This window comes from Brachyistius frenatus, unplaced genomic scaffold (assembly GCF_029030835.1).
Source record: "Brachyistius frenatus isolate BFR_SWC_R1_liver_20210118 unplaced genomic scaffold, ASM2903083v1 Contig_96, whole genome shotgun sequence".
Taxonomy (NCBI): Eukaryota; Metazoa; Chordata; class Actinopteri; family Embiotocidae; genus Brachyistius; species Brachyistius frenatus.
The window spans coordinates 1,257,939-1,274,351 of record NW_027210695.1 but is presented as its reverse complement, the minus strand read 5'-3'; the positions used below and the strand labels follow the sequence as shown (position 1 = coordinate 1,274,351).

The window sequence follows — 16,413 nt, the reverse complement described above, 5'->3', positions numbered from 1 at the left end:
TAGCAACATGTCAGTGCAGGTGACCCAGATGAGGCAGCACTCACAGAGCGGTGACTGGTGAAGTGTAGACAACTCAGTCCCATCTGAGAGAAGGCAGACACACTGCTGCCAATGCTCCCATGTCACCCAAAGCCTGTTTGTTGGCGCCCGCGACACGGACACACTCATCTCCTTCCCCGACATGCGTGTCCAGACAGCAGCTTTATCACACTGATAGAAATAGTCATGCTTTGATGTAATCTAAGGATCTCTGAAAAGCGATGGCGAGAAATACTCTGGTAGTGCTTGTTCAGGCCTTCAGACCCTCTCAATTAATCACCAGTGTATTAAAAAGCTCGTCAGGCGGGAGGTTGTGGCTCGACAGACGATAAAAAAAAAAAAAAAAAAAAGTCTGATTCCAGTGAAAAACAATAACACACTTCCAAGAAAGGCTCATAAGATAGCCTCAAGGTGACATCGGGTACTGGACTGGACCCAAACTCCCCCTGTCCATCACTGATGAATGAACCAACACTTTACTGCTATGTAATGTTAGATATGTGTAGAACTTCCCCTCAGTGTCACACAGAGGATTCAACTGTCTAAGAGAGGAATGAGAACGCAGACTCCTGTCCAAGTCCAATCATGTGTCAGGCGGTGAAGTGGATGAACAGAAACCAATTGGCAGCGAGGTAATAAATGGGGGTCAGATTGTTTCAGAGCATTCTCGAATGATAACCGCAACCCGATCTGATCAGCAGTCACACGCTGTGGCCTCCGACTCAGCTGCGGGTGCTGGTTTACGTGCTTGTGTTTGAGTTCCTCTTTGTGTGTTTGTGCAGTGTAAATCCACTTAATCATTTGGAGCAAACAAGCATTGCAAGCATTACCTCATGTATTTTGCACCGAGCAGACACTTTTACAACGATTAATGAGCGGAGAGACTGTTTGCAAATTTGGAGGCCAGGATTTAAAATGCACGGAGGGAATGTGTTACAACTTCTCCATGACAGATGCCTCGCTGCACATGTGATCAAGGAGCACTCGAAAAAATACCAGCTTGACAAAATAATCTGCGCCACCTGGCAGTCTGAATGGCTCTGTGTTAGCATGAGGAGATATATCGCCGCAAGAGCACCCCTGCACCCAAAACTGGGTTCCAGGGCATGGCCTGGGTGGACAGTCCGGGGTTGGGGGGGTGTTCATGAGGTGATCTACTGGCAGACGACAGCTGAGCGCTAACCCTGGACAGAAATAGGGCAGTCGCTTTCACTTAGCAGGGGCTACACACCCGGAGCATCACCTGATTCTGCTCTTTCAATCCCAGATCATTACGCTGGCATGATAACGATGAATGTTTGATTGTGCTAGCTGCGTTCGAGTGTAAGGTGACTGCATTATTTCAGAGAATGAGAATTTGCTCAGTGTGTGATGCAGACTGATGTAATTCTGCAATGCATGTTTCTTTAAGGCCAAATGAGTGGCGACAGCCTAATAAGACAAGGCTATTTGACTGACCTTGTTTCCTTGAGAAAAGAGGCTAATAATAGGCCAAAATCTGGAGCTGTGGTGGAGCCTGTAATGGGTTAGTGCTAAAAGCTACGATGAATCATTCCAGCCAAGCAAACCATGGAAAAAGAGATCATAAATTTCTGCTGTCAAAAAAATAAATATCATGCTCCAGCAATAAATGAGGATGAGCACTGTTTCATATCTTTATCCAACAGACTGCAAGATTACAAATGACCAACCAGCAGCTGTATTAAAGGATAGCGTCACATTTTTTCAAATTTTTTTTTTTTTTTTTTTTTTACAATCCTCACGTCCACATACATACGCTGAATAATTAGTCACAACAATTGTTTCTCATGTCATACGTCATATGTCAAGGCTTTGCTATCCTGTTTAAGAGTTATTGATTTAGCTATTGAAACCCTCTGTCCTCATTATTTCCATTCACCTCCATGAAAAAGGAGCATGAGCGGAAAAACAAAGCTGTGTTCAGTCTTTTAAAGCCTCGGCCCTATCGGGTTCTAAATACCACTTACACGCTGTGAACTAAACTCAACCCCCGTGGACGGTCGGGGTTTGCGAACCCGGTGAACGCATTCTCCGAGGTCAAAGGGCACTGACCATCCCATTTGTCATGGACTGTACTTCAAGGGCCTTCGCTTCACATGTGAGAAGGTTCATCTTTCAATTAACAGGTGTCATATATCCCGTTACCTAACCGTGGAAAACTCCCACGACCTCGGTAATCCTAAAAATCTACAACAAGTTACAAAACATATCTGCAGGTTACCGTGTTTCCCACGACTCGCTTCCATCACATTCATACATTATCCTAGAATACATGAATTACACTTGTAAAGGACACTGAAAAATCAAAAAGGTCTCTAAATCAAGAAAATTAAGTCCATTTCAGGCGCTAATGACAAAAACCAGAATCATTTCCAGCCTTAAAAATCAAGCATTTAACTCTCCCCGGTCATACAGAAATTATGTTCAGTTCCATCCACACACTTCACAAAGGAAGCCCTCAAGCTGCAGCTGGAAATAGATAAGTGTTACTTGTGCTACTCAGCTGCAGTGAAGCCACCCACATATGATTATTACCCTTTATGCAGCCATCTGACAGTATTATCAGCGCCCAACTTCTACAGCATACTGTGTGAGGTAGAATAAATGTTGCAGGGGCAAAAAACAAAAGATATCACCTCATATACTGCGGCGATCAATTACTGCTCTAAAGAGGCAAACTTATTGCAGTGGGTGAAGCAGTGCTGTTGGTCTGACTGGAGTTCAACTGGAAGTTACGCACGACGACCGTGCGGCATGAAAACAATGTATATGTAACACCTCAGCTACAATTTTTGTGTGTAAAACAACAGGTAACACAGAAAGAAAAAAAAAAACTGTCACACTCTTTAAAATACACGTATTTCATTGGAAGTACACTTTTTGATTTTCTTCCACTGGTTTCTTTTAATCTTCGCATGCCAATGTGACTGAATTTGTTTTTTTGTTGCAGAGATGGGAGCCTGATTAGTGAACCTCTCTGGTGTAGTTTAAATTTAGAGCGCACTATAAATTGGGTCAAGGCAGTTTTAGTGCCAATATTCACAGACCTCATCTCCCATGTCCAGCCTGCCGCCAGAGGAATGTAAATTAGGTGCAATTTGAACGCTGTGGACGGCACAGTGAGCCCGGTGTTGGTTGGAAACTGTTGCATTTCGATCGCAGTGTGACCTACTGTAGCGTGTTTTTGATTCAGCTGTGTTATCTGCTACGGGGCCTCACAGTAAGGTGTGGCTGTGTTGCAGCTGACAAGGTGACGACTGACACTGTTCATCACATGTGGTGTTTTTCTACGGCCCCAGTCTGGTTTTATACCTGCAGCCGAGCGGAGGATGATGTAGTGGGTGGGAGTGACGGGAGGGCAGGGGTGGACGATGGGAGGTGGTGGTGCTTTCGGAGACTCCTGTGTCCCCCTCAAAACACCTCAAAGGTGACTCACACTAACTAGGATCACCCAAATGCCGACATGGAGGGAGGACAATTCACCTGTCTCATGGGCTCAGGATAATGTGGTTCTATCTCAGGTGTCCTGGAAACACAACAACGTGTTCAAAGCTTTTAGTGTGCTCCATTGGTGGAGTAATTGTTCTGACTCACATCCTGACTGACTGAGTGACCTTTGTAAATGTAAGCATACCCTTAACTCGGAGCTAACCTGAAATGAATAGTTTGACATTTTGGGATATGCTTATATGCCGTTTTACCGATTGATACTGCTATCATGATTGTACAGTAAATATTGGTGTGTTTGTTGAAACAGAAAGAAACAGATGTGTGGGCTAAAAATCACAGCAAATTTGAAAATAAAATCTCCAAATATCGCAAAATGTTTTTATGCTTGAGGGAGGTGGTTTTGATTAAAGGTAAAAGAGGCGAAGTGAAATGCAAACATAATCAGCATATAAAAGCTCAGTGAAACAATTTATAATCACATGATTGTGGATGGAAACTCAGAAAATGTCATGGCAAAAGTTTGAAGAAGACTGGTTTTCACCACGAAGCCAGATTTAACATTTACGAGGGTTTTACTTTGAAATGGACACAAGAAGTCGCAACATTCGGCCGACTAACGGCATAACTTTATCACTCATTCAGTCAGTGACCGACATTTGCGTTGAAAGGGTGAACCCTGCTTTTGTGCTCAAGCCAAAAATATTGATCATAACTTTGAGAATATTGCACAACAAAACTCAAGATGCAAATCAGGCAAAACAAGTCCCTCCGGTGAAGCAACGCAAAGACATTTAGTTTGACAGACGAATAAACACAAACAAACACAACATGAAAAGCGAGCAGGAAGTACAGTCCAGGATAAACAATCAGATTTATTTTGGAGGCCTGTGTGACATCACCATAACAACCTCCAGCGGCGGGCTGGTGCTAAAAATAACAGAGACGTCAAAGCGCTGGTACATATATGTCCATGAAGTGTGCGGAGAACATTCCCCAGATAACGGCAGATGGCTCGTAGATTAGAGCCTCGTGAGGAACAGGGTGAGGAGCTCGCCCACGCACGCCTGATGCATCCACCTGCGAAAAGCCAAAAACATGGTGTGTGTGTGGGGTGAGAGGGGGCACGGTGATCTGATGAGGCCCATCTTGAACTCTGTCACACTTTCTGTGATGGAAAACATGAGTTTGTCCTGCTGAAGCGTCGAGGCCGGCGTCTGCGTGAGAAGACATCCTCTGTTCAGTGTGTTTTGGGGCATTGTGATCGGTCAAGGCTACCAAAATATAGCAATTTCAGCCGATGTATGCAAAAAGTGTGTTTCACTCTCAGCCAAACACGACTTACAAAAGAAGAACTTCTGCATCTCACGTTACAGTCGTGACATTGCATTTCCTCCTCATTTCTGCTTTTGCTTTGCGATAAAGGGAACTTAGTGGTTCCATAAACTAAAACAAATACTTTGAAAAATACCCAGTTAACGTGGACTTTAAGTGGGTAAAACAAGGCAGAATAACTCCAGGAAGTCCTATGTTTCATAACAAGCCTTTTCCAGGCTGCTGATGGATGGAGGCCTTATTTCAGCTCAATGAAGTCATCACTGTCGTGTGTTTCTCTCATGTGCATGATGAGTTTGGCCAAAGCCCGTCTCTGCTGCTGCCGGGCTTCTTTGCCGCTGTAGGAGGGAGGAAAAAAAACATAAGGTTGGTGGTGGTGGGGGGGGGGGGGAGAAAGGAAAGAGTCCACGACATCATCTCTCCAGGCCTTTTAAGGAGCTCTCCAGTGGAGGGATAAGAGCGCTGGCCCACTTTCCCATCAGAGCTTCCCAGCCTCATCTCCTCTCCCCCCTGGGAGCCTGAAGCACAGCGCGGCTGCATGAGCACGGACTTATAGAGGAAACACAATATGGATAGACTTTAAAGCCACGCACCAAAAATTACTGTCACAAACTGACTCACGCAAAACACAAGACAGCGGCATGACATGGCATCATTTGTCAAGAGAGAAATAAAGCTCAAGTTCTAACACGTACTTATCGCGTTGTCAAGGTCACACTTCATCATCCTTGAGACGTTTTAATGTGTGTGCAGGCGCAGAGAAAAACAGAGAGAAATGAGGGGACGCCAGTCGCTGACAGGGATTATATTCATCTTTGTATTCTCTGATGTTGTCGAGGGCCAAAGCAGGCTGGAGCTCAGTGTTCCCGAGCCCATCTGATAGAAACACTGGAGCGAGGAGGGGAAGACAAAAAAAAAAAGAGGAGAGAGAAGGGGTGAAGAAGAAGGAAGTCTTTGCTGCAGTGGTGACCCTCTCTGGTTGGATCACTGTCGATGTCAGCCGGAACCCGCATGATCCCACTCTCGCCCCCGCTGCCCCTGCCTCATACATGAACCCTGACCAGACCCGACCAGACCAGACCCACACACACAAACACATAAACACAGAGATAGATAGGAGGAAAATAAATAGGGGACGAGATGGAACAAGAGAAGAAGGAGGGTGATGGAGCAGATTGAGTGGGCGAGCTGAGTGTGTGTGAGAGATTGATCGAGGGGAAGTACCGGTGTGTGTGTGTGTGTGTGTGTGTGTGTGTGTGTGTGTGTGTGTGTGTGTGTGTGTGTGTGTGTGTGTGTGTGTGTGTGTGTGTGTATGACAGGATAGAAAAACGTTGGACGAAAGGTTGTTATGTTGGCAAGTTTGGCCCTGCTCTATATACTGCCAGATCAGCGCCATAGAAACTTTATTCATTCCTTGAATTGATAAACCAATGAAATAGATATTGTAGAATATATATATATATATATATATAATAAAAGACATTTGAGACAGCTGGGTGAAATAATTTTGTTGGAATGTTATAACTCTGTTCTCTAAATGAAGCTACAGAATTTTATAACATTTTTTTAAAATGACCTGAAACACAACATGAATCAAAATCCTGAATACTGGTCATTGTGAATCGATATGAGGCTCACAATTAAAAACAAAATCAACCATCTAACCAAGTCTGCATTAAGTATTAAAGTTTTATTGTTCATGAAAAAACTTATATCCAGAGATTTCTTTACCATATGTTTGAAAAAGCAATGTCACAATCAAAAATAAGTTGAAACCAATTGGTATGTTGCAAATTGTAGTTCAAGCCATTAAACCTGTTCAGGTTGCATCTTCATGACAAAACAACTAATGGTTTCAACAAATATTTTGTCTTTGAATTTGATTAGAAATGTAACTTGTATTAAGACGCGTGTTTTTCCCAGTTTATCCATTGCTGACAGTAAGTACCATAAAAAGGCGGTCAGGTCTGGTCATATTTATTCTTGGGCCTATCAGAGAGGTATTTCCAGTAGTAAATACGGGCATGCGCGTGTCAGTATTTGCGATAAACAACTGAAAGATATGTGATACATTTTCTAAATTGGAAGCAGAGAAAAAACAGTATAAATTCTGCATAAATACACTTAAGTATGAACAGATTACGCACAGCCTCATTCACGAGACCGTTGTCCCCCCCCAAATTTTCCCAACAGCCTATTTTTCATTTGGGCTGTCAATCATACAACACCCTTTACCAATTGGACCTCATTCTTATCTTAAGTCATGTCTATCAGTCAGATTTGAGAGCAACTGTTGACATTTTTTGTAGTGACCTCAAAAAGTTCAATAAAAGTGGCTGAAAAAGGAAAATGACATAATTTTTTTTCTCCCTTTTTTGGATGCTGCGTGACGATCTGGGTGAAGTATTCCCCTCTGGGAGGTGCGACTGCAATGCTGGGCTCGCTTCTGCATTATCCCGTTGCCCCAACTCCAAGGCCAGATGGAAGTTGACAGAGCGCAGGACAGCTGCGAGGCCCACTGCTATGTGGTAAATGCGTGCTGAAATAGCCAAATTAATGGAAGGGGCTCAAGTCCAAACCAGGGTTCAATACTGGGCTACATTTTAGTGCTATGAGCTGTCAGCCAGTCGGGCAGACATCAATATTTACTGCTGCCATGGCACGGCAAGCAAAAAATAAAGGGGCGGTGGCAGCCATTTTGGTACCTCTCACATCCAGTGGCGACGTTATGCCAAGTTTCAGGAAATCCCCCTTTTGTGGTGCATCGGTGCACCACCTTGGGATTGTTGATTCTTATAGTAAGAGGCCCCAATGTGGCAGAAACGCTGTGTGGGATGTTCACCACTCACTGATTGTGGCACTGGAAAGTCTGACTCAAGTACAACTCTCTTTAAAAAGGTTAAAAAAAAAAATACACTTGATACACTGATAATCTCTTTAATCCTGTCAAATAAATGTTTTTTTTTTTTTCATTTAAAGACACAAACTCAAACAGGTTGATTGTGCCATTAAATTGAGAATCTTGGTACATTTGAAAGGGAAAACGGCACGATAGAGCGAGCTATTTATGGTTCTTCACACAAGGATATAAAAGGTAAGATCTGTTGTCTTGAATCATATTTTCTCCTGACTTGCAGATTTATGGTCCTCGCAGCTGTATCCCAGGGAGGACACTTTTTCTGCCTCAGGAGCCCAAAGGAGTTCCTCCTCCTCCCCCGTTGCCGTGGCGACCGCACTTCTGTATACCTCACAAATATACCTTTTTTTTTTTTTTTTTTTGAGCGCCCCTCTCGGCCTCTCCGCCCACTTGGGGTTTAAGCAGATCTTCTCCTTCTGCTCAGGGAAACTTCAATTACCGGCAACACTTTTTCAACCACCGCAAGGCCTATTATGGTCAAATGAAACACTGTGGCCGGCCAAAGTACAGCATCTCCTCCCCTGTAAATCTGAGAGCGTTGTCTCATGCTCGGGGTGCTGTGACAAGACAAGGTTGAGGGGTCGCGCCTCCAGGTGATGTGTTTCCATAAGGCCGTGGAGAGGAAATGCACATATATGGTATGGTCTTTATTTATTGCCAGCTCTTTTGCTGGATGACCGCAGACTCTCCTCCTTCTGCGAGCTCTGCTGCAGTGTGTCTGTGTGGGATTTTAAGTCTTGGATCTTTTCAGAAAATATATTTTATCTTCTGTATATTTACAGAATGAGTTATAACGTGATTGTGCGTACGCTTTTTGCTTGTCTGTAAAAGCTGAGGCTGAAAATACCTCTAACTCAAAGCAAGTAATCTGAGAGCGTAAATGGCTGAGAGGTCTGGACATTGTAAGATGAACTTGACAGCGAGTAACACAAAAGGACTTGTGTGCTTCAGCGGCCTGCCGAACACAGCAGGAAATCGGGGACGATTCAGCAGCCTTAACGTGTTTCCTATGCAGACAGTGACGGGGCGACCTTAGTGACCCATAACACAAACACAAGTTTATCTGATAGTTTATCGTCCAGCTCAGAGTCCCCCTTCAGGGTTTCCTCTGTCTGCCTGACCGGTCTAGGTATTAGCACTTCCGGTCTGTAGCTATATCCCTTATTTATCTGTTGGCTTATAAACTCTTCCGACTTGTCACCCGTAAACTAAAAAGGGAAAGAATGAAGTGAGTGTTCTCGAAATGAGCTGGCTGGTTTCTGGACTCGGTCCTTCATATAATGACTCCTCGAGAGGAGCAGGCTCCATTTGTCACCATAAGAGCATCAGGGAAAAGATCCAAACACCTACGGTATGTTTTCATTCATTTCTACACAGACCTTTTCTTGTTACTCCGCTCCCAATTTACTTTAAGAGACTATTTTAAAAGCCGTACTATACAATATCTTATATTAAAAGTAGATCTAAGTTTGACTTTTGTATCTTTTCATTCTTTGTTTTGGTTTTATTACCTTGAACATCAATGTTTTGGTTTATTCTCAACCTTGTCTTTCTACTTGCTGAAACACCTAAATGTTAATGACCAGTGGCTGGTGAAACAACCAGATATTCCTTGAGAGGAACTGGTGGAGACCAAAACAGAGCAACAAAAAGAGTAAACGCTGGACTTCCACTCATCTCGGAGGCCACAAAAAAAAAAAAAAAAAACTGCAAATGAATTTGAATGCTGTTCAGTGTCTGCTTGATGTAATTCACAAGCTATTTTTCTAAGATGTTGAGTTGTGATACGTCAACGATGTGTCGCCCTGCTCGTTACACTGCCCCCAACTGGCAAAAAAATTAAGTGGCACCGCTTTAAAAAAAAAAAAAAAAACTGAGTAAAACCTCAATGGCCACAAAATTCATAGGTGTACGCTGAAAAAAAACACAAGCAGAGCAAACAATAAAAAAAAAAAAAAAATATGCACGTACTCCTCGGGGGAACTGACCTAAAGATTTACTGTCACACAAATGAGGCTCCAAGGACGGCACCGCGGTTTGAGTTTGCGAGTCGCTGAGACTGAAGGTAGAGAGCAGAACAGCTCGTCAGCAGGCAGCCCCAAAGGGGAGCACACTTTCCCTCTGACAATAAAAGAAGCCAGGTGCCTGTTCACCCGTGGCTGACACTATAAACACCACTCTCACTGCAGTAAATGTCAGGCATAGGTAGGCACTACGCACTACGCACATGACTCACGCCACTGTATACAGATTCCCAAGATGCTATCTGTCTTCAGTCCTCCTCTGACCCTGGAACGGCCCCGCTGCTTTCCCTCCTTTCAGGGTAAGACCGTGTCTCGACGCTGACGGTTTTTCTCCACGTCCCAGGATGTGTGTGTGTGTGTGTGTGTGTGTGTGTGTGTGTGTGTGTGTGTGTGTGTGTGTGTGTGTGCAGCTGAGAGTCTTGACAAGTGTCTCTCTCAAGGCTCTCTGAATGGCGCCTGGTGCAATTTTTTCCCCCTAACGTCAATCCCCCAACAAAGACCCCATTTGTTTTTGTTTTTTGTCAACTGCACATCAAATGTTGAATCATGAGAGAGAGGAGAAGGGGAACCGGTCTGACGCCTGTTTCATCCCACAAACTGCAGGGCCTAGTTTGGTCATGTCAACATTGTCCAAGATTGTGGTCAGATCAAAGGCACTTGTACTGCGGGTTGATATTCGGTGTCCCGAAAAGATCCCCACTTCCTCTTTCCCATGTCAAGTCCCATTTCCATACCCTGGCCCTCACCTCTTCTGCCCCAAGCAGAGCTGAACCGTGTGATCTCTGTGGTTAGACTCATGACGAAAACACAAGCGGCATTGAGTTTGTGTGGTTTGATGTAACTTGTGCTGAGAAAATTAACGCCCCGCATTGATCTTGGCCAAGCTGCTGCTGGTTGATGATACAACCTTGTCCCCAGCTGAGCTGGCAATGATGTTACACATCAAATTGTGTGATTTGTTTTACCAACACCAGAGTGTGCTGTTGTTTGGTGAATAAGGAGGAGACATGTCTACCATTAACAAATCATCATCAGCCTGGTTTATTATGGGTGAAGCTTATCATTGGCTCTAGAAACATCCATTTGGAAAAACTATCATCACTCTTTCTTTTTTTTTGGGTGTCCTGACCCTTCTCCTTTAATTGGCATTTTCCTTCTTTGAACATACAATCAATCTTTCTGATTAGCACACAAAGAAAAACCCATTCACAACTGTACACATATATATATATATATATATATATATATATATATATGTATATATATATATATATATATATACATTCCAGCTTTTCGCTGTTTCACCATATTCTGTTTATTATACAGAATTTGTTTTGTGGATAAAATAATGACATTTAGGAATTCAACCCTTACCTGGACCTTCCGACTTTAGCATATTAAAATGTCTGTAAAGATTAATGCAAATTACAGTCACAAAGACAGCAGCACCTGCTTTATTAATTATGTTTTTTTTAAACAATAACTTTGAGATATAATTATTTAATTTGCATAACCGAAAATATAAATATAATAAATATAAAGGTTCCTGAAGATTAGGCTGAATTTACCATGAAATTACTTCAGATTCATCAGTACACTTGAAGGCATTCCCAGACTATCTAGTAATATTATATTATAAATATACATATATACATAATACATATACATAATATACATATTATAAAGTGAATGCTCTGGTCCAACACCTATAATTGGTTATGCTCCAGTCAGGTACCGGCAGACTGACTGACACTGACTTTATGGATTTTAAAATGTTTTAAATACCAATAAATCTTTGAAAAACGTAAATTATTTTAGATTAAAAAAAAAAAAAAACGGAGAATATTGAAGCTGCTCTAAAGCGCATAATGTCCAATTATATGCCATAATGGCATAATAAACATAAAAAAAAAAAAAAAACACCTCTACCTGCCCCAAAATCCCATCCTGACTTTGGGGAAAAAAAACGTAAAATGGAGGTCGAGCAAGACCAACTGTCGCAAAGCCCCCCCCCCCAAAAAAAGCAGCTTAAATTGTCGTGCAGCAGCCCCTGATGTTCGGCTTGTGAAACCCCGTCGGTCTCTTCGTACGGCACCCCTAGCTGCAGACGGTATGCTCTCCGTGCTGTGCCACATAAATAGGAACAAAATTAAGACTTATTCAGTGGTTTCTAACAAAAGCGTTGTTCTCTGTGTGTTCCAGAATCATGCCAGCTAAAGGTCCTCTCCAGTCTGTCCAGGTCTTTGGACGTAAAGTAAGTAAATATATCGTCTTTAACCCACGTGTGGCGTTGCGGGCTACCGGACATTAGCTGAACTAGCTAATCGGTGGGAGATCGGTGAATGCGCACCGACTATAAACCAGTAATTAAACTTTTATTTGTTACGAGGTTATAAAAGTGGTTTTGGATTATTTGCGTGTGAAGTTGAAATTAGCTGTCAACACCTGATCGCTGTGGTTTTGCGAGACCGATGCTAAGGTTAGCCGCTAGTCGGTGTTAGCTCGAGTTTACTTTGTGTATATATTAGTAAGCTTTAATATATCGTTAACTATTATCTATCAGGTGGTTTTTATTTAATTGGGATTTTTTTTGTTTTGTTTTGTTTCTATCATAGAAAACCGCCACAGCAGTTGCCCACTGCAAGAGGGGGAATGGCCTGATCAAGGTGAACGGCCGACCCCTGGAGATGGTGGAGCCGGCCACCCTCCAGTACAAGGTGAGTCCCGGTCGACGGGCCTGGTGCACATCTGGGCCGGGCCTGGTGCACATCTGGGCCGTGCCCGGAACATCTGCAGCGGATTCTGGATGACACGTTTGAAACCACTTCCAACAAACGTGGCTGTGTGTCATTAAACACTTTTAAGGACACCGAGCACGAGTTGTTGTTGTTGTTGTTGTTGTTTTCTACATAATTGTTTGGTTTAAATAGAGTGTTTTCTTTCTTTCTAGCTCCTGGAGCCGGTGCTGCTGCTCGGCAAGGAGCGTTTTGCTGGTGTTGACATCCGAGTCAGAGTGAAGGGAGGCGGACACGTCGCACAGATCTACGGTGAGCAGAAGATTTATTTACTCTTTCTTCATCTGATGCTTTTTAAATAATAATAATAATAATAAAAAAAGTGCTCCATTCATCTTAATTTTTGTGTGTTTCAGCTATCCGCCAGTCCATCTCAAAAGCCCTGGTCGCCTACTACCAGAAGTGTAAGTATTGGAAGTTTTGGTGTTAAAAAAAAACAAAACAAAAATCCCTCCATGTGATCTTTATGACCTCGTGGGGCCATAAAATGTCAAACTGCAACCCAGTACTGGACAATAATAAGTTATCGAAACACACTGAGTCTCAAAGCTTTTCAGAAATAAAATATAAGAAATGTTGTAAAATGTACGTGCTGGATTCAGGGGTGATGATGTCACGTCAGAGCAGTTCAACAAAATGTCGGTACAGTGATTAGTTTGTGTTCACGGACATTCGTCAAAATTAAATATCAATAGAAAGACTTGTATGGCGTAAATGAGTTGTCTTGGAGCTCCCATTTAAAAACTACCAATTTGACATTTCCGTGGATAACGTCAGTAAATTCGTAATGTATTTTTTAGTATAGAACGAAACTCTTTGGACGTGTGTTAACTTGTAAAATTGTAAACGAAAAACAAGTTCAGAATAACCCACGTTTTTCCCCGTCCTCCTCCAGATGTGGATGAGGCCTCCAAGAAGGAGATCAAGGACATCCTGATCCAGTACGATAGGACCCTGCTGGTTGCCGACCCACGTCGCTGCGAGTCCAAGAAGTTCGGTGGACCTGGAGCACGTGCCCGCTACCAGAAGTCCTACCGTTAAATCCTATGTACATTTTCATAATAAATTGTAGGAACAAAGAACTTTAATCTGGTGACTTTTTTTTAAATTTTGTATTATTTATTCATTTGCTCTACTCCCCTAGTACATCTCACAGGCGTGATTGATGGTAAATTGCATATTTGTTTCGGTTGCTAGGCGCCAACAGTCCACTTTGTGTTTCTCACGAGCTCAAGTGTATTTAATGAGTGGAAAATAATGTAAGTAAGCAGACTGTCAGTTACAGAGAAAGAACACGAGCAGCAACATCCCCTTCTGCTGAAATGAGTCCAAGGCAGCTGTAATGTGGCTGAATTTAACATTGACCTCCCGATGAGGACGAGAAATAGTGAAGGTTTGTTTATATGAGCTAATCCTGCAGAACTATCTGCAAATTAGTTTCCTCGTATGACCATGCATAACAAAAATAGCTATACAATTCCCATAATATTGCGCACACTTTTTCTACATTGTGCACAAGGAAGAGAAACCGATTTAGATGTTTGCCGTTTTCATTAGAAATTTCACTTAATTATGGACTTTTAAAGTAGTAATAGTTTGCAAATGTAAGAATTGATTATCATATAGGTCTTTCTTTGCAGAAGGTGTTCCTCAAAACATTTAATGACAACTCTTGTTAATGAAGTGTGTCCATGAGCCCTGACGGTATGACAGAGCGGTCACACCACCAAGATCCTGAAACTGAAGCTGATAAGTTGAATTCAGATTTCAATCTATTAATTACACCTGTTTTTCTGACTGTCTTGTGTCAAGAATGCCGATTTAACGTGCAGTGGGTACTTTTCAGTGTGATCAATAATTGAGGAATTTCTTTGTATTAATTTTTCCCCTGTGCAACATTCACTCTAAATATATTTTAGCTGCATTATGAAACACAAAGTATTTTATATTTAGTTTAGTTTTTGAGATGTTTTTATTTTTTTACCTTCTATTAATTTACTCCAATTTATGCTTGTATGATTGCAACGATCAACCAGCAGAGGGCGCTATAAGACAGTGAAAAGAGCGCTACATATTTTCCCACAACAGCAGCTATGAGAAAAGATGTTCAGTTGGCCTGCTGCCATTTCACAGAGTCTTATAGACCTACAGACACATTATCGCTGGATATAAATAAAAGATTCCATGTTTTTGTCACGATAAAGGCACGTAAATCTCCTGTCTTGGACTGATTTGCAAAGCGTAGCGATGTACCCGAGCTGAATTTGCTTTTATTGCCCTCCTATTGTTCAAATAAATACTAATGCATAGGTTGACTATTGTTCCAGGCCCATTCTGGTTTTCTATTTAAAATGAGATATTGTGAGCACCCAGTGTGTCCCACTGCTGATTTGATGGATGGTGTATAATGAAACCAGCCTCACTGTGCCAAAAAAAATTCACAGTTCATTATTCTGGTTGGTGGCTTCATTGTATTTTTCCTTGTTACAGATTTTAAGAACACCTTGCACAGATGATTTGCACTTATTACCTTCCGCCAGAGGAACAGCGTCTTTCATGATGTCACCAGATGATGTCCAGAGGAACATTTCTGCATAGAATTGCTGCATTCTTTCCTCACTTTCTGCTGATTGCTTGTTACTGCTATCTGTTTCTCCCTGCCAGAGCTGACACACACACACACACACACACACACACACACACACACACACCACCACCACCACCACAACAACAACGGGAGTGTGATGAGGTGAGCTGAGGCCCAGATGTTGTTGGCCTCTCTGTGGGCAGCCCGCAGCAGCCGTTCCCGCTCCGTGTGCTCCCGGGAGGGGATCAGGCCTGTTTACAGCCCTCCAATAATCAACACAGCAGGGAAGCCCACTCCCCCACTGCTACTGTTGTTTACTACTGTTTATTTTCTGCCTCTGCCGGCCGCCTCACCCTTAAAGGCCATAATGCTGCATCGGGGACATTCTGCACCTGTGGAAGTGGCTGTGTTGTCTGCAGCAAGGAATAAGGCCTGAGAGGAAACTAATGTGGATAATGCAGCGGGCTGCAGGGAAATGGAGGTGGAAGGAGCACAAAAAGAACCGGCAGAACAGATGATCGTGTCTGTTTTCTCTCTGATGGCTTCCAGACTGCAGCACAATAATGTGTGTGTGTGTGTACTGTAAATCACAACTTAAGGAAGCAGCGAATGGAAAAAATAAGCTGTTATAATAGGAAAACTGCTTTTTCTACAGTAAATTAAATGACACAGCAATAAAACCTGAACTTCAGCGTAAGGGCATGAATAGAAGTACAAGGCTTTATTAAGGGTTAATAAATAATTGACTAATGCTCGATAGAAGCAATCCATTTATTCAATTTTAATTGATATTGTCAGCTGCAGAGTTGGGAGATCAAAAACCTTGAATTACTAACCTTTTTAAGATTCTTAACAGATGACACTGGTTTGCTGGTTGTTTATTAGTAAGTGAGAAACTCATTACCACACATTAATGGCATATTAGCATACGAAAGTGCATGGTTAACGTTTCCGTTCACCCTGTTTTCATGACAACTTGATTAATGTGGCTTGTACCTGCTCTAAACAGCAATAATTAGTGATATATTAACCATTAAAGACTGTTAGTTAACATTTATAAGCAGTTATTCTTTTTTTTTTTTTAAGTAAACCATGCGTAGTTGCAGGAAATAAAGGACGAGAGATAAAATTGTCGTGCACTTTGTGGCCTTAATGTAATTTTTAGAACCAGATGCGTCAACATCGGCTTGTTTTCTTTCATCTTAACAAGCTGCTGCTTTGAGTCAGCTCCACTGCTGCGAATCTGCT

At 42.4% G+C, this 16,413-nt stretch overlaps 1 protein-coding gene across 1 annotated transcript; it reads left to right on the top strand.

The window, feature by feature from the left end:
- The first annotated feature begins 11,835 nt into the window (after positions 1 to 11,835).
- On the top strand, positions 11,836 to 13,660 carry rps16 (ribosomal protein S16). The gene is made up of 6 exons (XM_069711056.1): positions 11,836 to 11,893; positions 11,986 to 12,037; positions 12,399 to 12,500; positions 12,734 to 12,830; positions 12,935 to 12,982; positions 13,474 to 13,660. The coding sequence occupies exons 2-6, from the start codon at positions 11,990 to 11,992 to the stop codon at positions 13,617 to 13,619; spliced, it is 441 nt and encodes a 146-aa protein (XP_069567157.1). The 5' UTR covers positions 11,836 to 11,893; positions 11,986 to 11,989; the 3' UTR covers positions 13,620 to 13,660.
- The last annotated feature ends 2,753 nt before the right edge of the window (positions 13,661 to 16,413 follow it).